The sequence below is a fragment of the Lissotriton vulgaris genome, chromosome 11 (genome assembly GCF_964263255.1).
Source record: "Lissotriton vulgaris chromosome 11, aLisVul1.2, whole genome shotgun sequence".
Lineage (NCBI taxonomy): Eukaryota > Metazoa > Chordata > Amphibia > Caudata > Salamandridae > Lissotriton > Lissotriton vulgaris.
In genome coordinates this window covers 1,067,668,608-1,067,690,619 of record NC_141699.1, presented here as the reverse complement: position 1 = coordinate 1,067,690,619, position 22,012 = coordinate 1,067,668,608, and the positions used below count along the sequence as shown (strand labels likewise).

General features: G+C 52.6%; 1 protein-coding gene across 3 annotated transcripts in view; it reads left to right on the top strand.

Annotated features, from left to right (window-relative positions):
- The window catches only part of EIF4G1 (eukaryotic translation initiation factor 4 gamma 1), a 1,004,595-nt gene that overhangs the window by 750,171 nt on the left and 232,412 nt on the right, over window positions 1-22,012 (top strand). For all 3 annotated transcript variants that reach the window (XM_086944451.1, XM_086944450.1, XM_086944449.1), the window contains one exon: window positions 18,015-18,111. In XM_086944451.1, coding sequence (XP_086800577.1) covers window positions 18,015-18,111 — 97 coding nt within the window. The remainder of the gene's footprint in view (window positions 1-18,014; window positions 18,112-22,012) is intronic.

The following is a 22,012-nucleotide window of genomic DNA, read 5'->3' as shown; positions in this document are numbered from 1 at the left end:
CACCTAGTCCCACCCATAGGCAGGACCTAGTCACCGGGTCAGCCCCCTTTTTTAGTATAAAGATGGGAGCGGGCCCCCTGTTAAAATTAGATCATCTTTGGAATCAAGATACCACTTTCTTCGAAAGGACTTCACGATTTCTTCTTCAAGATTCTCCCTTGTGGCTAAGGAGTAGTCACCCTGCATCCGCAGGCACCATCCTAAAGAACACTGCGGTCTGCTGCAAGTCCTTCATCACGAATCCGACGACCCAGCTCGACGAGACCCGGCTTCCCTGGCACCTCTGACCTCTACTCACCTCTACAGCCAAGCTGAGAACCGTGAGTGCGACGAGACCTCAAGGGACCGACGATCGCCAAGACTGCACGACATCTTTATTGCAAGCCCACCGAGTCTTCCACTGGTGAGTGCTTTGGGGCCCGAGAAGCCCCAACCCTGCGCAGCTCCAGCACCCAAGATCAGCCTCCCTGCATCTCCACGATCGGCGTGGGGCCCTTCTGCTGTTTGCTGTGCACCGCGTTGTTTGGCTACTAGCCGGCTGGCTTGTGGCCTTCTGAACGACGCCCGACGACAACTCTTCTGCTGGTCTGGTTGCTCCAGGCTGGCCCTTGCTTCCTTCTTCAAGAGAGGCACCCCGGACCCTCCTGGTCCACTCCAGACGCCATTTTAGGTCCACCGCGTGGGCTTGAATTTGCCAAGGCTTTGTTGCCCAATCCTGGGTCCAGCGACGCCGACAGCTTCTATCTTCGTGGGACAGCTCGATCCTCCATCCTGGTCGCCGACAACGCCTCCTGGTCCGTGAGATCTTCGAGTCAAGCGTCACCCACTCACCTAGTCGAGGTGGCTACCATCCGGTGCCCTCCTGGTGCCCACTGACTACTGGCTAGTAGTCTCGAACTTGGTCCCCTCTGCTTTCAGGTGTCATCTATCTTCAAGATCCAGGCTTGGATCCGACTGAACTTTCTTCACTGGTCACCGGCCAGCATCTTTTCTTCCGGCTCCTGGTCCGTCTACGAGGATTCCCGACGTCTTTTCAGACCTATGCAGCTGCAGCCCCTGGGCTAGGTAACTTCGGCATTTCGGTGCCCCAGCATAGCCTCACTATCCAAGGGTCAGAATCTACTTTCGTTTTCTCCCTACCAGGTCGGGTTCGCCCGAGAACACTAACTTTCTATTTCCTAGCTACCATAGACTTTTGTCCCGCATCTCGCGTGAGAGTGCACACACTGCACCCGAGTCCCCTAGGCCTCCTAGAAGTAATCTAACGATTCCCTAGTCAAGTCCTAGCGATTCCAAAAGCTATTAGTACTGTACTTACCTGCTAGGAATTTCGCATTCCACTTTCAGAGTATATGGTTTTCCGTGCCCCTCGGGCATTTGTATATACTGTGCTAACTTAAGTATTTTTGTAAGAGTTTTGGTTTGTGCTTAGTACCCTGTCCTCATAAAGAGTACAGGGCTGTTGTGATCTTTAAATAAATAACTGTTTATTTTCATAACACTTGTGTGGTGTCCTTTCACTTGGTATTCAAGGGGTATATGTGTGGTAAACAGCCGGCTTAACGCGCCCTCTCGAGTCTTTAGCCTTAGACTGCTCGTATCCACGCTACTAGGATAGCTGGTCTATAAGGTTGACTTACAACCAATCATCAATAAGGGTTGCTGGACTGATACATAGTGTTCACTAGAATAGTGAGCACTGCATATCAGGCCACCTTCTCACAGCCCCCTTCCAAATTAGATCATCTTTGAATCCTTAAACTTTCTACGAAAGGAACTCAAGACTGATACTGTTAGACCTGTCGGCAGCGTTCGACACGGTGTCGCACAAATGCCTACTGAACATTCTCCGGAGCAAAGGAATACAAGACACAGCGTTGCAATGGATTGAATCCTTCCTGAGCAACCGCACCCAAGCAGTGCACATGGGCCAATTCCATTCAGAACCCCGTCCCATTGGCTGTGGAGTCCCACAAGGGGCTTCCCTAAGCCCCACTCTCTTTAATGCCTACGTATCATCTCTGGCCGACATCGGAAGAAAGTGGGGCATCGGCATCTGCTCATATGCCGACGACACGCAGCTGATGGTGACCATGGACGAAAGATCGGAAAGATTAGAAACAACTAAAAATAAACTCCACAGCTGCCTCTCCGAAATGGCGGATTGGATGCGTAACCACTGCCTTAAGCTCAATGCCGGAAAATCCGAAATTCTATTGTTCGGAGGAGCCAAACTATCGTGGAACGACTCATGGTGGCCACCGTCACTGGGAACAGCCCCCACCCCGAAACAATACGCCAGAAACCTAGGCATTATGATGGATGACGCACTATCTATGAAAGATCATGTGCGCACACTTTGGGGTAAGGGATTTGCTCCCGAAACCCCTCGCTAAGATCTTCACCTGGATCCCACTCGACTGTCGTCGTACGATTACCCAGGCCCTCCTAGTCAGCCGCCTGGATTATGGCAATGCTCTATTCGAAGGAATGAACGAGCAGCTGTTCTCCCGCCTACAGGTCCTGCAAAACCAGGCTGCCAAACTGGTATGCAACAAAGGCAAACGAGACTCGGCATCAGCATGTCTAAAACCACTCCATTGGCTGCCGATGCGCCAGCGTGCCACATTCAAACTACTTTGTCATGCGCACAAAGCCCTCCACAAAACAGGCCCTACAATCCTGCAAGGGAAAATTGAATTTTATATTCCAAACAGGAACTTAAGATCCACTAATTCAGCCCTAGCAAAACCTAAGCGTATCTATAAAACAAGGACAGGAGGACGAGCCTTCTCTCACCTGGCGGCCAAACGATGGAATGAATTACCGATGGATCTGAGACATACTGTAAACCTTCTTTCATTCCGGCAAAAACTCAAAACACACCTCTTCCCCAAAAATTAACCCCTCCCGCATAAACCTCAGCTGTCCCTTCTCTTTTAGCGCCTTGATATCCCTTGGGATGAATGCTGCGCTCTACAAATACCAGAAATAAATAAATAAATAAATAAAGACTTCTTCTCAAGATTTCTCCCTTGTGACTAAGGAGTAGTCACCCTGCACCCGCAGGCACCATCTAAGAACACTGCGGTTTGCTGCACGTCCTTCCTCGGGAATCCGACCGACCAGCACGACGAGACCCGGCTTTCCTGGCACCTCTGACCTCTACCTACATCATCAGCCCAGCTGAGATCCGTGGGTGTGACGAGACCTCGAGGGAACGGCCATCTTCAGAACTGCACGATGCTTATCCAGCACGACCGCCGAGGGATCCTCGAGGGAGTGCTTTGAGGCTCGAGAAGCCCTAACCCTGAGCAGCTCCAGCACCGAAGTCCAGCCCCCCAGCATCCACCAGATCTGCGTGGGGCCCTTCTGCTCTTTGCTGCTCACCGCGTTGTCCGGCTACTTGCCTGCTGGCTTGTGGCCCTCTTGACGACGCTCCACAACTACAACACCGCTGGTCTGGTTGCTCCAGACTGGCCCGACATCTGCAGTCGCAGGGCAATGCGATATGGAGGAACTGGTCAGGCAAATTTGCGAACCCTTTCCCCCAGCTCCATTAATACCGCTAGTGGCATGCAAAATGCGCCAACATTCACTAACGCTAATCCTAGTTGCTCCCACATGGGCGAGGCAACCATGGTACGCAACGTTCCTAGAACTGTCATTAGTGCTTCATCAAAGACTGTGACTCACACCCAGTCTTCTAACTCAGAACCATGGCAAAATCCAACATCCAGATCCGCAACAGCTGAACCTACTGATCTGGCTCCTGAAATCCCAGAGTTTGGATACCTAAACTTGCCCCTAGACTGCATGAATATTATCAAAGAGGCAAGAAGACCCACTACCAGGGCATGTTATGCAGCGAAGTGGAAACGCTTCGTCATTTACTGCAGTAACAACATAATCCCATTAGATGCTTCTACACAGAACATCATTTGCGATCTCTTGCACCTACAACGTTGCAATTTAGCCTACTCATCCATCAGGATACATCTAGCTGCGTTAGCAGCATATCTCCAAAACACCACTATTTAAAGTGCCAGCAATTAAAGCATTTATGGAAGGACTCAAACGAATAATCCCACCAAAACACCCACCTTCACCAGTCTGGAATCTAAACATCGTTTTAACCAGACTTATGGGACCACCCTTTGAACCACTACACTCATGCGAACTGTGAGAAGGTGGCCTGATATGCAGTGCTCACTATTCTAGTGAACACTATGTATCAGTCCAGCAACCCTTATTGCTGATTGGTTGTAAGTCAACCTTATAGACCAGCTATCCTAGTAGCATGGATACGAGCAGTCTAAGGCTAAAGACTCGAGAGGGCGTGTTAAGCCAGCTGTTTACCACACATATACCCCTTGAATACCCAGTGAAAGGACACCACACAAGTGTTATGAAAATAAACAGTTATTTATTAAGAATCACAACAGCCCTGTACTCTTTATGAGGACAGGGTACTAAGCACAAACCAGAACTCTTACAAAAATACTTAAGTTAGCACAGTATATACAAATGCCCGAGGGGCACGGAAAACCATATAGTCAGAAAGTGGAATGCGAAATTACTAGCAGGTAAGTACAGTACTAATAGCCTTTGGAATCGCTAGGACTTGACTACAGAATCGTTAGATTACTTCTAGGAGACCCAGGGGACTCGAGTGCAGAGTGTGCACTCTCACGCGTGATGCGGGACAAAGTCTATGGTAGCTAGGAATTGCAAAGTTAGTGTTCTCGGGCGAACCCGACCTGGTAGGAGAATAACGAAAGTGGATTCTGACCCTTGGATAGTGATGCTATGCTGGCCCACCGAAATGCTGAAGTTACCTAGCCCAGGGGCTGCAGCTGCATAGGACTCGAGAGACGTCGGGAATCCTCGTAGACGGACCAGGAGCCTGGAAGAAAGAAGTTGCTGGCAGGCGACCAGTGAAGAAAGTTCGGTGGATCCAAGCCTGGATCGATGGAAGATGACACCTGAAAGCAGAGGGGACCAAGTTCGAGACTACTAGCCAGTAGTCAGTGGGCACCGGATGGTAGCCACCTCGACAAGGTGAGTGGGTGACGCTGTGACCGCAGATCTCACGGACCAGGAGGCGTTGTCGGCGACCAGGATGGAGGAGCGATCTGTCCCACGATGGATGAAGCTGTCGGCGTTGCTGGACCCAGGATTGGGCAACAAAGCCTTGGCAAATTCAAGCCCACGCGGTGGACTTAAAATGGCGTCTGGAGTGGACCAGGAGGGTCCGGGGTGCCTCTCTTGAAGAAGGAAGCAAGGGCCAGTCTGGAGCAACCAGACCAGCAGCAGTGATGTCGTCGGGCGTCGTGAAGAAGGCCACAAGCCAGCCGGCTAGTAGCCACACAGCGCGGTGAGCACACAAAAGCAGAAGGGCCCCACGCAGATCGTGGAGATGCTGGAGGGCTGATCTTCGGTGCTGGAGCTGCTCAGGGTTGGGGCTTCTCGGACCCCAAAGCACTCACCAGTGGAAGACTCGGTGGGCTTGTTACAAAGAAGTCGTGCAGTCTTGGCGATCGTCGGTCCCTCGAGGTCTCGTCGCACTCACGGTTCTCAGCTTTGCTGTAGAGGTGAGTAGAGGTCAGAGGTGCCAGGGAAGCCGGGTCTCGTCGAGCTGGGTCGTCGGATTCGTGATGAAAGACTTGCAGCAGACCGCAGTGTTCTTAGGATGGTGCCCGCTTGATGCAGGGTGACTACTCCTTAGCCACAAGGGAGAATCTTGAAGAAGGAAATCTTGAAGTCCTTTCGCAGAAAGTCGTGTCTTGATTCCAAAGATGATCTAATTTGAACAGGGGGCCCGCTCCCATCTTTATACTAAAAAAGGGGGCTGACCCGGTGACTAGGTCCTGCCTATGGGTGGGACTAGGAGGGGGGTGGTTACACCCCTCTGCCATGCCGGACTTTCCCCAGGCCAGGGGCTGGTGTGCCCCTGGAACTGGTTCTGACCGGCCTATGCGTAGTGAGCACCGGGGTGCCACTCAGCAGTCACCTTCCTGAAAAGCCCTGCCTACCCAGGATACACAAAACCATGTCTGGGACGGTGCTAGCACCGCCCCGGACAGGAAACCCTTTGTCCAGGCCTCCCTCGCTGGAAGGACTCCCAGCAGCAGGAGGTCAGACTCGTGTCTGTGGTGGCAGCATCCATTTTGTGGAGCTGAGGCTTCAGTTAACTTTAACCGGGGTTCACAGTTACATACATGTCGTGTCCCTCTAGAAGGGTGGAATGCTAACCCCGTCGCCAGAATTGGCGAGGGGTTAGTATTCCAATTCGTATGACACCTTACTCGACATGTTTTGATAAAGCAATACCAAAGTTAGCATTTAACCGCGAGGATTATAATGCACTTAAGAGTATATGGTATGCGATATCATGGAACAGCTATTAGGACTTGGTTCCGCAAGCTGCAGACAGGCTCAGCTCATGCCAGAGCACCATCTCACACGATTCCAAGCACTCTGCCTTCAGGATTGTCAAGGCCTGCCATAGGAGTGACTGATAGGAATCTGTGTGTCCATTTTAGGGTTAGGTATAGGTATACAACACCTACAGCAAAGGGTGATTACACGACTTTGCCCCAGCTGTCATGCAGCCAGTTGTGTCAAATTTAGGAGGCCAGCCAGGGGTGGCATAATACATGCTGCAGCCCCTGGCAGCCCTGGGTACACCTATGCCCTGAGTTACAGGGTCTGATAAGGTGGCCCAGTACCAATTGGAAATGTACCTAGGGTACATGGAATCCATTTTACAGAGAGAGCAGTAGGCCTGGGGTCCTGATTGGCAGGGTCCCAGGTCGACTATGTCAAAAACCAGCTAAAACACAGGGCAAAAAGTTGGGGGCAACCATAGTCGGGAGGTACCTTCCTACACCCATTAGATGCATGTCCCAATAAATCTGATACCGGCATCAGTATAGATTTATTGAGACAAGGTGTTTGATACCGAACACCATTATATTTAGTGAAGTCATTATGTAGCTGGGTAATTCATAATGAACAGTGGCCAGTACATATGCTTAAGATGGCTTCCTAATCACTTGCAATGTCTTGGTAATAAAACTAGACATAACAGGGGTATATCTGCTCGGGCAGAAGTGCCCTCGCATGTAATGTGATGTACCCTGGCGTAGGGCTCGAAGGCCTGCTGTAGGGGGAAGTTATGTAAGACATGCAGTGTACCTGGGCATTGCACACGGAGTGCGCAATGAGATTTTTTCAGGAGGACAGTCTGTGTGGGTCCCTTTGGGTGGCATAATTCATACTGCAGCCCATAGAGACCCTCTTTAGTACTCATGCCCTGGGTACCATATGCACCATTTACCAGGGACTTACAAGGGTGCTGAAGTCCTTACAATTGCGGTACATTGAGCATGTTCGAAGCTTCGTACTGACGAGACGCTCTTCAACTACATTCTGTGCGAATACTAGGCGGTGCAGGATCAAAAACTGCTCGACTTATTACTTACTCCGATACGCATTGATTTGCTCTATTGTTGTTACCGGTGATTGACAAGATTTCATTACATACACACCGGATGCTTTGTCTTCCGACAATATTAGAGCTCCATGAGGAATATTTGTTCTCAACCAAAGTTTGAACTATCACGTGAAGCCCATTGACTCACAACTAATAGTCTGATTTTAAAGATACCTCGATCCACATTTATCCATGAGATGCAATAACGATACTCTATGAACAGATAACAATATTTCTATACAGACCACAATTAATAGCAGTCCTGAGGATGGTTTCAGCAAATTAACGCCTAAGAAACCGAAACGTCGACTATACACCTTATCCCTTTCTTTGTTTTACTCAATGTGATTTGGGATAGGTGCTTTTTTAGGTTCTGTTGTGTCACCTAGTAATTTACTTATGTGTGTACCCACAGTCCTAATCTCTATTTGTTTACTGATCTGTATATGAAGTTGATTTTCTTTGAATGAACCACTTGATAAAAATATATTTTTTCGTATACACCTTGTGTCTTAGTCTATATGTTTATGTTATATGTTGAAGCAATGTTTTTTAAGTAAATTGTTGATTTATTCACTTCAAGGACAATTGACTGGTCCTTTTCCAAACAATCCTAACTAGATAAAATACAGATTAAATAAAGTCCCTTGAAGGCAAACTTACCTTTTCACCCGGGCAAGAGTCATCAATCCACGTATTGACAAAAAATATAAAGCAGCGCCCACTGACCCGACGTACATCAAGGGACAGTTGCCACTGGACTCTTTGGTTGTCTTCAACGCACGTAAACGGGCAAATTCACAGACAACGGGTGATGCTCCTCCCCCAGACAAAGAATCGAAGGTCTTTGAAGCCTCAGGGAAGCGTATTGCTGCGCAGGCAGCTAATATTTGGCGCATTTCAAACACGCAAGCCCTACTTGCACGCTACGATAGGGCACACTATGACACCCTAGAAACACTTCTACAGCACTTACCTGATCAGTACAAGGAGGTAGCTGAGATGTTAATTCAGGGGGGGAAGCTTATCACCAATGCTTCCATTAAGTGCGCACTGGACGTGGCTGATACCGCCTCCAGGGCTATAAACACTAGCGTGCTACTGCGGAGGCATGCATGGCTTAGAATATCAGGCTTTAAACCAGACATACAGACTACAATCCTAAACCAAACAGTTAATCCAGACCACCTGTTCGGACCAGAAGTGGATGCAACCCTAGAAAAGATGAAAAAAGACACTGACACTGCTAAGTCTATGGGTGCCCTACAGTCCCAGCAGTTTCGGAGTGGTTCCTTTCGCCGCTCCAATAAGAGAGGCACCTCAAGGGGTCAGGCATCGCAATCCACGCAATACTATAAGAACAACACCCAATCCTCATACACCAACAAGGGTAGAGGTGGTTACAGGGGCAACAACATCAAAGGCAGAGGACGTGGAAATAACAACTCCAGGTCCTCCACCGCCAACAAACAGTGACGCCTTGTCGCTGCCCCCCGACCACTCAACACCGGTCGGGGGGAGACTCCAGCAGTTCCTGCCCGCGTGGAAATCCATCACCACGGACAGGTGGGTCAAATCTCTTATCCAGTACGGTTACTGTCTGGAACTCACTTCCACTCCTCCAAACATATCTCCAAGAAACCGTCTTATGTCCGGCGAGCACTTGCACTTGTTGCAGCAAGAAGTCCAAGTCATGCTGCAAAAAGGGGCAATAGAGCTCGTTCCACTGCAGGAAAGGGGAACAGGGGTGTACTCTCTGTACTTTCTGATCCCCAAGAAGGATGGATCCCTCAGGCCCATCTTGGACCTCAGGCCCCTCAACTGGTACATTCTTTCAGAACATTTCCATATGCTCACCTTGCAGCAGGTTCTCCCTCTGCTTCGGCAGGGGGACTTCCTGGCTACACTGGAACTCAAGGATGCATACTTTCATATTCCCCTGCATCCCTCACACAGGAAGTACCTAAGGTTCACCATTCAAGACCAGCACTACCAGTTCAGGGTTCTGCCTTTTGGTGTCACCACGGCGCCCAGGGTCTTTACCAAGTGCCTGGCGACCGTGGCGGCGCATCTAAGACGTCAAAACATCCACGTCTACCCCTATCTGGACGACTGGCTCATTCAGGCAAAGTCGGAACAACAGTGCGCCGACCACGTGTACCGCACCATTCATCTCCTACACGATCTGGGATTCTCACTGAATTACCCGAAATCCCATCTCCAGCCCGCCCACATACGGCAGTATCTGGGCGCGACAATAAACACTCTGGCGGCCACTGCGCAGCCCAATTCAGTGAGGGTCGCCAGTATTCAGACGCTGATCCAACGATTCAGACCTCAGCACTCGCTTCCAGCGAAGGTGTTCATGCAGTTGATAGGCATGATGGCCTCCTGCATCTCCATTGTCCCGCACGCGAGGTTACATATGCGTCCGCTTCAGGAGTGCCTAGCACGTCAGTGGACTCAGGCTCACGGGCAACTAACAGACCTAGTGCTGGTGAGCGGTCGGGCGTACAACTCTCTGCATTGGTGGAATCCACAAAACCTTTGCAAGGGCCGACCGTTCCAAGAGCCTGTGCCACAGATCATCCTGACAACGGACGCCTCTCTCCAGGGATGGGGAGCTCATGTACTCCACTACACAGTGCAGAGACTATGGACTCTACAGCAAAGGAAGATGCACATCAATGTCTTGGAACTGATGGCAATCTTCATGGCTTTAAAAGCATTCAAAGTACATCTGTGCAACAAGGTCGTGTTGATCCGGGCGGATAACATGACGGCCATGTACTACATTCAGAAACAGGGGGGCACACACTCTCCGCAGCTGTCTCATCTGGCTCAGAGCATGTGGAAGTGGGCCATTCAAAGGAACATTTTCCTAATGGCAGAACATCTCCCAGGCAAGGACAATCAAATGGCGGACCTGCTCAGCAGGCACAGCCACCAAATGCACGAGTGGGAGATACATCCATCAGTACTCCAACCGTACTTCCTAAGGTGGGGTCATCCAGAGATAGACCTGTTCGCCACAAAGGAGAACGCAAAATGCCAAAGCTTCGCCGCCAGGTTCCCACACCCGCAATCGCAGGGCAATGCGATATGGATGAACTGGTCAGGCAGATTTCAAGGTGCCTGCTATCAAGGCATTTCTGGAAGGACTCAAAAGGGTCATTCCACCACGGACACCACCAGCTCCAGAATGGAACCTCAATGTGGTTCTTACAAGGCTGATGGGTCCTCCTTTCGAGCCACTGCACTCTTGTGAGCTTCAGTTTCTGACTTGGAAAGTGGCTTTCTTAGTAGCAATTACATCGCTACGGAGGGTTAGCGAGTTGCAGGCCCTCACCATCCAAGAGCCTTTTTTCCAAGTCCATGCTAACAGGGTGGTGCTCCGCACTAACCCTAAATTTCTACCCAAGGTTGTGTCTCAATTCCACATGAACCAAACAATCGAGTTGCCGGTGTTCTTTCAAAATCCTGAGTCGCTGGCGGAGCGGATGCTCCACACCCTTGATGTTAAAAGGGCCCTAATGTATTACATTGACAGGACCAAGGATTTCAGAAAGACTAAGCAGCTTTTCATTGCCTTTGCATCACACCACAAGGGTAACGCTATTTCCAAGGCTGGTATTGCTAGGTGGATTGTGAAATGTATTCAGATCTGTTACGCTAAGGCTAAACGCACTCTTACAATTCCACCAAGAGCCCACTCCACCAGAAAGTTGGGGGCCTCTATGGCTTTCCTTGGGAACATTCCCTTAGAGGATATATGTAGAGCAGCCACATGGTCTACCACACATACTTTTACTAAACATTACTGTGTAGACGTGCACTCTACACAGCAGGCAGCTGTGGGTCAGGCTGTTCTCAAGACACTTTTCCAAACTGCTGCAGCTGGCACGGGCGGCCGCCGATAAGATGGGGACTGCTATGTATTCTATGCACAGATATGAATTCAGCAGCCCACATGCCTCGAACTGCAAATGCTACTTACCAGTATGCATCTGTTCTTGGCATGTAGGGCTGCTGACATTCATATCGCCCGCCCTCCTCCCCGGCGCCTGTAGCAGCTGCAGAATTCAGGTATATGCTCATAGCATGGTCATCACTCACATAGTTCACTCCATCTCGGCCACAATGGCTAAAAGCAATCTGGGGATGGAGTGGATGCCCATGCGCACTGTAGTCTAGGGGAGGAGCCACCTATCTCGTGATACTTTCAAGACTCTTCCAGGACAACAATGTGCAATCATCCGGACCCAACACTAGGCGGCGATCTATGCACAGATATGAATGTCAGCAGCCCTACATGCCAAGAACAGATGCATACTGGTAAGTAGCATTTGCAATACTGGTAAGTAGCATTTTCATTCATGTGGCACAGGATTACAATAACTTAATCCGCACATGACCTTAAGCCGTGGTTTGCAGTCTTTTTAATATTTTTGGGTACTTGTGGTGGAATTCTTCATGGTTCACTAATATGGCTTTTAGCACCATCAATATATTTTTTGTTATCTGAAAGAAACACGTTAGTGTTAGATTCCTTACCTTAGAATATCCCCAGGCGTCAGTCTGGATCCGGAAACTTTTGCGTAGCAGTACCCCTGCGCGTCGGTAGGCGTCGTCTGCAGGCGTCCCCTGCGGCTCCGCGTCCGTCGTCGGCGTCGTGCGCCGTGATGACGTCGCTGGAGTACATAGACGCCGCCTCCGCGCGCTGACGTCAGTTCTTCTTTTTTCCGCGCCAGTGGACGCAGATCTGAAGAGCAGTACTCCGGTCTTTGACCAAGTTTTTCGATTGTTTTTTCTCTATTGTGCCTGATAGGATGCCTGGGTTTAAGAATTGCGATGACTGTGAGCGCACGATGTCGGTCACAGACCATCACCGCCTCTGTCTCCGGTGTCTGGGCCCCGACCACGACGTGGACTCCTGCGTCGACTGCCGGGCCCTTACCAACAAGGCTAGGCGGGAGCGGTCCCGCAAGCTACTGGAGCTCCGTGTGTCGGCCCCACGTCGGGACCGGGAGCGGTCCCGGTCCGGCCGGAGGTCGAGAGAGCGTTCGAGGGAGCGGTCGCGGAGCCGCGCCGGGCGCTCCGGAAGTCGACACCACTCGTCAGGCTCGTCAGGTAGGAAGCACAAGAAGTCGGGGCGTTGTCATCGTACCCCCGACTCCCCCCCCGACGCTCGCGCGATGCGGCCGGGGGCTCGGGTGACCCCAACCCCGCGGCTCCGCGAGAGTCGCCGGCGCGGCCTGCCTCATACCCTCCGGTCCCTGGGCATGGCGCGACGCCTGAGGAGATCGAGGCGTTCCTCATGGCCATGAGGGCGCTCGCTTCTCCGACGGGGCCTACGGCGCCTTCGGGCCCAGTGCTACCGTCTGGGGGCCCTGGCGGTTCGGGTGTCCCTGCCTCGGCGCCGTCGGGTGCTTCGGCCCCGGCGCCGCCGACGGCTCCGACCCCGGCGCCGCAGGGGCCTTCGGGATCGGCGCCGGCTGGTCTTCCGGCCTCCCCGGCGCCGTTGCCATCGGGGTTACCCCCGACGCCGCCCCCGCGCGGCGCCGGTTCTCCGCTGCCGGTTCCGGCCGGCGGTGGGGTTCCGACGCCGGCTCCGGGCGGCGCCGTCCCCTTACCTTCTCAGACGCCGGACGCGGCGCCGGACGGGTGTCGCTCGACGCCGGTCCCGGCGCCGATGGGGCCCATGGACCCCGAGGAGCCGGTCTTCATCATTGACTCCGAATACGGAGAGGATGAGGAGTACGGTGAAGGTTGGGAGGGGTCCGAGGACCCTCTGGCTCGCGAGTGCCAGTATGACCCGGACTGGACAGGTGACTTGGGGGATGCCAGTGGTTTGGACGACTCTCCTAACCCTGGTTTGATCTCTCCTCCTTCCGTGGCATCGGTGGAGGGAGCTGCCTATTCTGTGGTGCTGATGAGGGCTGCCAAGGCCTTAAACCTTGAGCTCCCCGTCGCGGCCGTGAGGCCTAACATCCTCACCGAGGTCTTCAAACCGCAGTCATGCCCACTGGAGCCACTGCTGCCGTTTAATGAAGCCTTGTCTGACGTTCTGTTGGGCACGTGGTCCAGGCCCGCTTCAGGTGCGCCTGTTGATCGGAACGTGGCCAGGCGCCACCGTCCTTGTCCGGACGACCCCAAGTACCTGTCTACCCACCCCACTCCTGAGAGTCTGGTGATCCAGGCCTCGACCTCCCAGTCCGCATTCCCGTCGGCCCCGCCCGACCGGGAATCCAAGAGGTATGACCAGTTTGGCAAAAAGGTCTTCTCGTCCATTAGTTTGGGCCTGCGGTCTTGCAACACCGCCTGCCTCTTGGGCCGCTACACCCACTCTGTGTGGGATACGGTCGCGGAGCTGCTGCCAGAATGCCCCATGGAGGTGCGGGCAAAGCTCGGTCAGGCTGTGGCTGAGGGCCGAGATGCAGCGAAATATTCGATTCGGTGTGGTCTAGATACGACCGACTCGCTGGGCAGAGCTATGTCTACGACGGTGGCGATTCGTCGCCACGCCTGGCTGAGATCCGCCAATTTTTCGGCTGATGTCCAGAATACCCTGATGGACATGCCGTTTGATGGCTGTCACCTGTTCGGTGACAAAGCGGACCACGCGCTGGAACGCTTCAAGGACTCCAGGGTCACGGCCAAGTCCTTGGGTCTCTCGACCCAGCGTCAGCAACCGGGTTCGTTTCGTCCCTTTCGTGGCCAAGGAAGGGGCGCCCCCACACGTGCTGCCAGCCACGCGCCGCAACAATCCTTCCAACGCGGTGGCGGCCGTGGAAACCGCCGTGGTGGCGGTCGGGGACAACGGCGGGGTCAGACCACACCTTCCCCCGCAGCATCTACCCCAAAATCCTCCTAGTCCGTGCTTTCGGCCCCATGTGACGCCAGTGGGTGGCAGGGTTCGCCATCACCACGCTCACTGGCGCACGATCACTTCGGACAGGTGGGTGCTGCAAATCGTCCGAAGGGGCTACTCCCTCCCCTTCGAGACCTCTCCTCCAGCCATGCCACCGCAGAACCACCGTGTGTCGGGGGACCACTTGACACTTCTGCAGGAGGAAGTTACGGCCCTCTTGGCCAAGGGGGCCATCGAGCGCGTTCCTGGGCCAGAAGTAGGGCGTGGTTGCTATTCCCACTACTTTCTGGTGCCCAAGAAGGACAAGGGGGGCCTACGTCCTATCTTGGATCTAAGGAACGTCAACGGCTTCCTCCGGAAGGAGAAGTTCAAGATGTTGACGTTAGCTCAGGTCTTGGCTGCTCTAGACCCACAAGACTGGATGGTAGCGTTGGACTTGCAGGACGCCTATTTTCACATCCCCGTCCTGCCGGCCCACCGGCGTTACCTGCGGTTCACGGTAGGCCTGGAACACTTTCAGTTTATCGTGCTCCCCTTCGGCCTTACCAGCGCCCCACGGGTGTTCACAAAGGTGATGGCGGTGGTCGCAGCCCATCTGCGCAGGTTGGGGGTTTCAGTCTTCCCCTACCTAGACGATTGGTTGTTGAAGGCGGGCTCGCCCCAAACAGTCGTCCACCACCTTCAGATGACGGCAGACCTCTTGCACGACCTGGGGTTCTCCATCAACGTGCCGAAATCACACCTGTGTCCCTCTCAGAAGCTCCTTTTCATCGGAGCGGTTCTGGACTCGGCGCAGTTTCGGGTTTATCCTCCGGAACGGCGGGTTCGGGATATTCAGGCTTTGATTCCCATCTTTCAGCCGCTATCCCGAGTCTCGGTCAGGTTGACGCTGCGGCTGCTGGGACTGATGGCTTCCTGCATCCTACTGGTGCATCACGCCAGGTGGCGGATGCGGGCTCTGCAGTGGGACCTGAAGTTTCAGTGGGCCCAGCATCAGGGCAACTTGTCCGACCACGTCTTGATCTCGGAGGGCACTGCGAGACAACTGCAGTGGTGGCTTACGGACCGCGATTGGGTCAGGGGCAAGTCCCTCTCCCTTCCCCAACCGGAGCACTTTGTCGTGACGGACGCGTCCCTCCAGGGCTGGGGTGGCCACTTGGGAGAGGCGGAGATCAGAGGCATCTGGTCTCCGGCGGAGTCCCGGCTCCATATCAATCTGTTGGAGCTGCGGGCGATTCGTCTGGCACTGAAGGCATTCCTCCCCTTTGTCAACGGGAGTGTAGTGCAGGTGTTCACCGACAACACCACCGCCATGTGGTACTGCAACAAACAGGGCGGAGTGGGGTCGTGGACCCTTTGCCAGGAGGCTCTGCGCCTCTGGCAATGGCTGGAACGTCAGGGCGTGACTCTGACGGTTCAACACCTGGCAGGTTCTCTGAACGCCAGGGCGGACGAACTCAGCCGTCGGTGCTCGATGGATCACGAATGGCGTCTGAACTCGGACGTGGCGCAAGGCATCTTTCTGCAATGGGGAGAGCCTTGGTTAGATCTATTCGCCACAGAAGAGAACGCGCAATGTCATCAGTTCTGCGCGTTGGAGTTTCCAAGACGGCACTCGCACGGCGACGCCTTTCGGCGCGAGTGGAGTTGCGGTCTGTTATACGCCTTTCCGCCTATACCACTTCTGCCCAGAGTGCTGAAGAAGATCAGGCGCGACCGGGCCCAAGTTATCCTTGTGGCTCCGGACTGGGCTCGAAGGTACTGGTATCCCGAGCTACTCAGCATGTCAGTCGGTCCCCCGATCCGCCTGCCCCTTCAGGAGGACCTTCTGTCGCAGCAGCAGGGGACGGTCCTCCACCCGAACCTGTCCAGTCTCCACCTCCATGCTTGGAGATTGAGCGGCGGCAGTTGAGGCCATTTGACTTGCCTCCTGAAGTCTGTGATGTTATTCTGGCAGCCAGGCGTCCCTCCACTAAGTCGGTATACGCCTGTCGGTGGAACAGATTTGTGGCATGGTGCACAGCAAAGGCTGTGGACCCTCTTTCTGCCCCTCTTTCGGAGGTTCTTCTGTTTCTTCTTTCTCTTGCCCAGCAGGGCTCTGCTCTGGGCACTATCAAGGGCTACCTTTCTGCCCTTTCAGCCTTCTTGAGGCTTCCTGATCAGCCTTCTTTGTTCAAATCCCCGATTGTAACTCGATTCTTGAAAGGCATCACTCACATGTTTCCACCTGTTCCGTTTGTGATGCCTCAGTGGGATTTGAACCTGGTTCTGACTTTCCTGATGTGTGCTCCCTTTGAGCCCCTTCATTCTTGTCCTCTCCGTCTCCTGACTTTAAAGACGGCTTTCCTGGTTGCCATCACCTCTGCCAGGAGGGTGAGTGAGCTCCAGGCTCTTTCTGTCCAGCCTCCTTTCCTGTCCATTCATCCTGATAAGGTGGTTCTGAGGACTAGACCTTCTTTCCTGCCCAAGGTTGTTTCGGCCTTTCACATCGGGCAGTCCATCACCCTCCCTTCCTTCTTCCCGCCTCCGCATCCTTCAAAGGATGAAGAGCGGCTCCACCGTCTGGACCCAAAACGTGCGCTTTCATTCTACATGGATCGCACACGCCAGTTCCGGGTGGATGACCAACTGTTTGTTGGCTACGTGGGTGCGAAGAAGGGACGGGCGGTTTGTAAACGAACCATCTCTCGATGGGTCGTCCTCTGCATCAAAGCGTGCTACTCTTTGGCTCGGAAGGAGCCTCCTGTTGGGCTGAGGGCCCATTCCACTCGGGCCACGGCGGCTACTACTGCCCTGGGCCGGGAAGTCCCCTTGCAGGACATTTGCCAAGCGGCTACGTGGGCCTCGCTGCACACATTTGCGAGGCACTACTGCCTGGACAGTCAAGTCCGGAGGGATGGCTTCTTTGGCCGTTCTGTCCTCCAGGACTTTCTGGTGTAGTATTGTATTGGTTCGCAGACCCACCACCGGGGTTGGTATTGCTGGGGTATGTATTCTAAGGTAAGGAATCTAACACTAACGTGTTTCTTTCAGATGAACAAGTTACTTACCTTCGGTAACGATATATCTGTAAGAAACATTAGTTAGTGTTAGATTCCTTACCGAACCCACCCATCCTCCCCGTTCTGCGAACTGATACCTAGGGTTAAGGTCATCCCTTTCAGGGCCCTAGTTTTTACATGGCACCAGTGTTGGTTCTCTCATGGCTCTGCGTCTCCTGGCGCGGAAATGCTGTGTGCAAAGAACTGACGTCAGCACGCGGAGGCGGCGTCTATGTACTCCAGCGACGTCATCACGGCGCACGACGCCGACGACGGACGCGGAGCCGCAGGGGACGCCTGCAGACGACGCCTACCGACGCGCAGGGGTACTGCTACGCAAAAGTTTCCGGATCCAGACTGACGCCTGGGGATATTCTAAGGTAAGGAATCTAACACTAACTAATGTTTCTTACAGATATATCGTTACCGAAGGTAAGTAACTTGTTCATTTGGTGTTACTAGTTCTCGGAGATGGGACTTAATACTGGAAGTAAGATAAGGATGGTTGCAATTTTGCACGGAATGCACAGATGGATCTCTTCACAGCTCTTTGCCTGTTGATCATGTAGTGTCGCAACTCATAAGTCATTGTTTTATTGCTTAGCTCCTGAGCCTGGGCGCCCCGGAACAAGCACTTTAAACAGATTTTCGGCACTTCAGCAACCACCTTCTGACCGAGATCCTGGTAGAGTGATTCAGCGGTAAGTGTTTTACAATTTTAAAATGTCAACATGAGGAGAAACATTGTAGAGTATGGAAAAGTCATTGGGAGGCTGTATTTAAAGTATAGATTTCCTTTTTGTAATGAACAGTGGATTAGTTTGACGCCTATAGATCTGCTAATTGTCTCTTGAAAAGTGACAGCCGGAACGAAGATGAATGCTTTTAACTACAAAGGCTTTTTTTCAATAAAAAATATACAAATTTGTATCTTTCCGCTATCTAGATTCTGCTTTTGAGGAACAAAAAAAGATACACATGGCATTAGCTCTTTTTTTTTCTTCAACTTTTCCATTTTCTTTGTGCTTAAGCAAATTTGCTATAAGTACTTTACTGGACTCCTCATTATCTAGTGTTCTATTGAATTATGCAGCGCTGAACTTTTAACTGAATGCTTTTGCCCTCTGTAGGAAGATGGATACCGGACTATGGTTGCCCTCAACTTTTTGCCTGGTGTTTTGCTGATTTTCCGACTTAGTTGGCCTGGGACCCTGCCAGTCAGGACCCCAGGCCTACTGCTCTCTCTAAAATGGATTCCATGTACCTTAGGTACATTTCCAATTGGTACTGGGCCACCTTATCAGACCCTGTAACTCAGGGCATAGGTGTACCCAGGGCCTACCCGGGGCTGCAGCATGTATTATGCCACCCCTGGCTGGCCATCTTAATCTGGCACAACTGGCTGCACGACAGCTGGGGCAAGGTGGTGTAATCACCGTTTGCTTTAGATATAGTATACCTATATCTAACCCTAAAATGGACACACTGATTCCTATCAGTCACTCCTATGGCAGGCCTTTACAATCCTGAAGGCAGAGTGCTTGGAATCGTGTGAGATGGTGCTCTGGCATGAGCTGAGCCAGTTTGCAGCTTGCGGAACCAAGTCCTAATAGCTGTTCCATGATAACGCATACCATATACTCTTAAGTGCATTATAATCCTTGCGGTTATATGCTATCTTTGGTATCGCTTTATCAAAACATGTCGAGTAAGGTGTCATACGAATTGGAATACTAACCCCTCGCCAATTCTGGCGACGGGGTTAGCATTCCACCCTTCTAGAGGGACACGACATGTATGTAACTGTGAACCCCGGTTAAAGTTAACTGAAGCCTCAGCTCCACAAAATGGATGCTGCCACCACAGACACGAGTCTGACCCCTGCAGCTGGGAGTCCTTCCAGCGAGGGGAGCTTGGACAAAAAGTTTCCTGTCAGGGGCGGTGCTAGCACCATCCCAGACAGGGTTTTGTGTATCCTGGGTAGGCAGGGCTTTACAGGAAGGTGACTGCAAGTGGCACCCCGGTGCTCACTACGCATCTGCCGGCTAGAACCAGTTCCAGGGGCACACCAGCCCCTGGCCTGGGGAAAGTCCGGCATGGGAGAGGGGTGTAACCACCCCCCTTCCTGGTCCCACCCCTAGGGCAGGACCTAGTCGCGTACCCACCCCTTTCTTTAGGATAAAGGCAGGAGCGGGGACCCTTCCAAATTAGATCATCTTTGAATCAAGAAACTACTTTCTACGAAAGGAACTCTCGACTTCTTCTCAAGATTTCTCCCTTGTGACTAAGGAGTAGTCACCCTGCACCCGCAGGCACCATCTAAGAACTCTGCGGTTTGCTGCACGTCCTTCCTCCGGAATCCGACTGACCAGCTCGACGATACCCGGCTTCCCTGGCACCTCTGACCTCTACCTACATCATCAGCCCAGCTGAGATTCGTGGGTGTGACGAGACCTCGAGGGACCGGCCATCTTCAGAACTGCACTACGCTTATCCAGCACGACCGCCGAGGGATCCTCGAGTGAGTGCTTTGGGGTTTGAGAAGCCCTAACCCTGAGCAGCTCCAGCACCGAAGTCCAGCCCCCCAGCATCCACGAGATCTGCGTGGGGCCCTTCTGCTCTTTGCTGCTCACCGCGTTGTCCGGCCACTTGCCTGCTGGCTTGTAGCCCTCTTGACGACGAACTACGGCACTTCCATCGCTGGTCTGGTTGCTCCAGGCTGGCCCTTGCTCCCCTCCAACAGAGTAGCACCCCGGACCCTCCTGGTCCACTCCAGACGCCATTTTGAGTCCACCGCGTGGGCTTGCATTTGCCAAGAGTTGTTGCCCCAATCCTGGGTCCAACATAGCCGACAGCAGATACCTTTGTGGGACAGCTCGCACCTCCATCCTGGTCGCCGACAACGCCTCCTGGTCCGAGAGACTGCAGAGCCCAGCGTCGCCCACTCACCTGGTCGAGGTGACTTCATCCGGTGCCATCCTGGTGCCCATCTAATCACTGGCTAGTGAATCAGAACTTGGTCCCCTCTGCTTACAGGTACCCTCTTCAGCCGATCCAGTCCTTGGGTCGGCCCGGAACATCTTCACTGGTCGCCTGCCAGCAACTTCCACTTCAGGCTCCTGGTTCGTCAACTAAGAAACCCGACAACACTTGAACCCTATGCAGCCGCAGCCCCTGGGCTAGGTAAACCGAGTACCACGGTGCTCCAGCATAGACCAACTCTCTAACTGTCTAGATCCACTTTCGTTTTTGACCTACCTAGTCGGGTTCGCCCGAGAACACTAACTTTGTAATTTCTAGCAACCATAGACTTTGTCCCGCATTACGCGTGAGAGTTTCCACTCTGCACACGACGTTCCTAAGTCTCCTGCTTCTAATCGAAGGGTTCAGCATTGTAGGTCCAGCGTTCCTAAAGTCTGAGAGTAGTACTTACCTGCTAGTAATTTCGCATTCCACTTTTAGAGTATATGGTTTTTCGTGCCCCTCGGGCATTTGTGTAAATTGTGCGACTTTCAGAAATTCTTTAAGAGCTTTGTATTGTGCTTAGCGCCCTGTCCTCATAAAGAGTCCAGGGCTGTTGTTTTCTAAATATCCTTTTATTTTCATAACAACTTGTGTGGTGTCCTTTCACTTGGTGTTCAAGGGGTATATGTGATGGTATAACAGCTGGCTTAACACGCCCTCTAGAGTTTAGCCTAAAGACTGCTCTTGTCCATGCTACTAGGATAGCTGGTCTATCAGGTTGACTTACAACCAATCATCAATAAGGGTTGTTGGGACTGATACATAGTGATCACTAGAATAGTGAGCACTGCATTCAGGCCACGCAGCAACACCCAAAGCTCCGGCGTCAGCAGCAACACCCAGGGCCAGCGGATCCTCACAGAAGGACACCCAGGCGCCGAAGGGCGGCGACCAACCAAGGTCGTCAAAGCGTCCACGAAAAGGAACGCTCGATGCCGAAGACCTCCTCAACGCCGCAACCCAGACAAAGAGACCGGCACAACCAATCGACGCCAAACAGGCAGCCGAGATGGAAAGAAAGAAGAGAAGACTCGAGGCAGAGATGGGGAACATCCTGCAGCTAAAGAGATTTCGACGAAAGGATGAAAGCATATACAATCCCGTCGAAGCCAAAGCCACCGGTGGTCGAGTTTGTCGAGGAAGAAGAGTTCGAGGTCGAAGGACCGCCTGAAAGCCAGGAAGATCTGGAATATCGAGAAGAGACCCCCTACTATGAGGAGGAGGAAGATCACGACCAGAGCAAGAGTCCAGAAGAGGGAGTGGACACACATCCGGCGAGGCCCTCGCCGCCCGACGACATTGGACTTTACAATGAAGTCGTCAAGAACGCAGCAGCAGCGTTCAAAGTAAAACTAGAAGAGGAACAGCTGAAGGCGGATTTCCTTGTGCAAACACTGCTCCCAATACAAACTAGAAGCCAGTACCTGCCAATGCTCGAAAGCATTAAAGGACAAAGGAGAGAGGCCTTCAAAGAGCCGGCGACTTGTAAACCCGTCTCACCCAGGACTGAGAAGTACAAGCACTCCCCCAAGGACCCACCCTACATCCAGGGAACGGTCACTGCAGACTCAATCATTG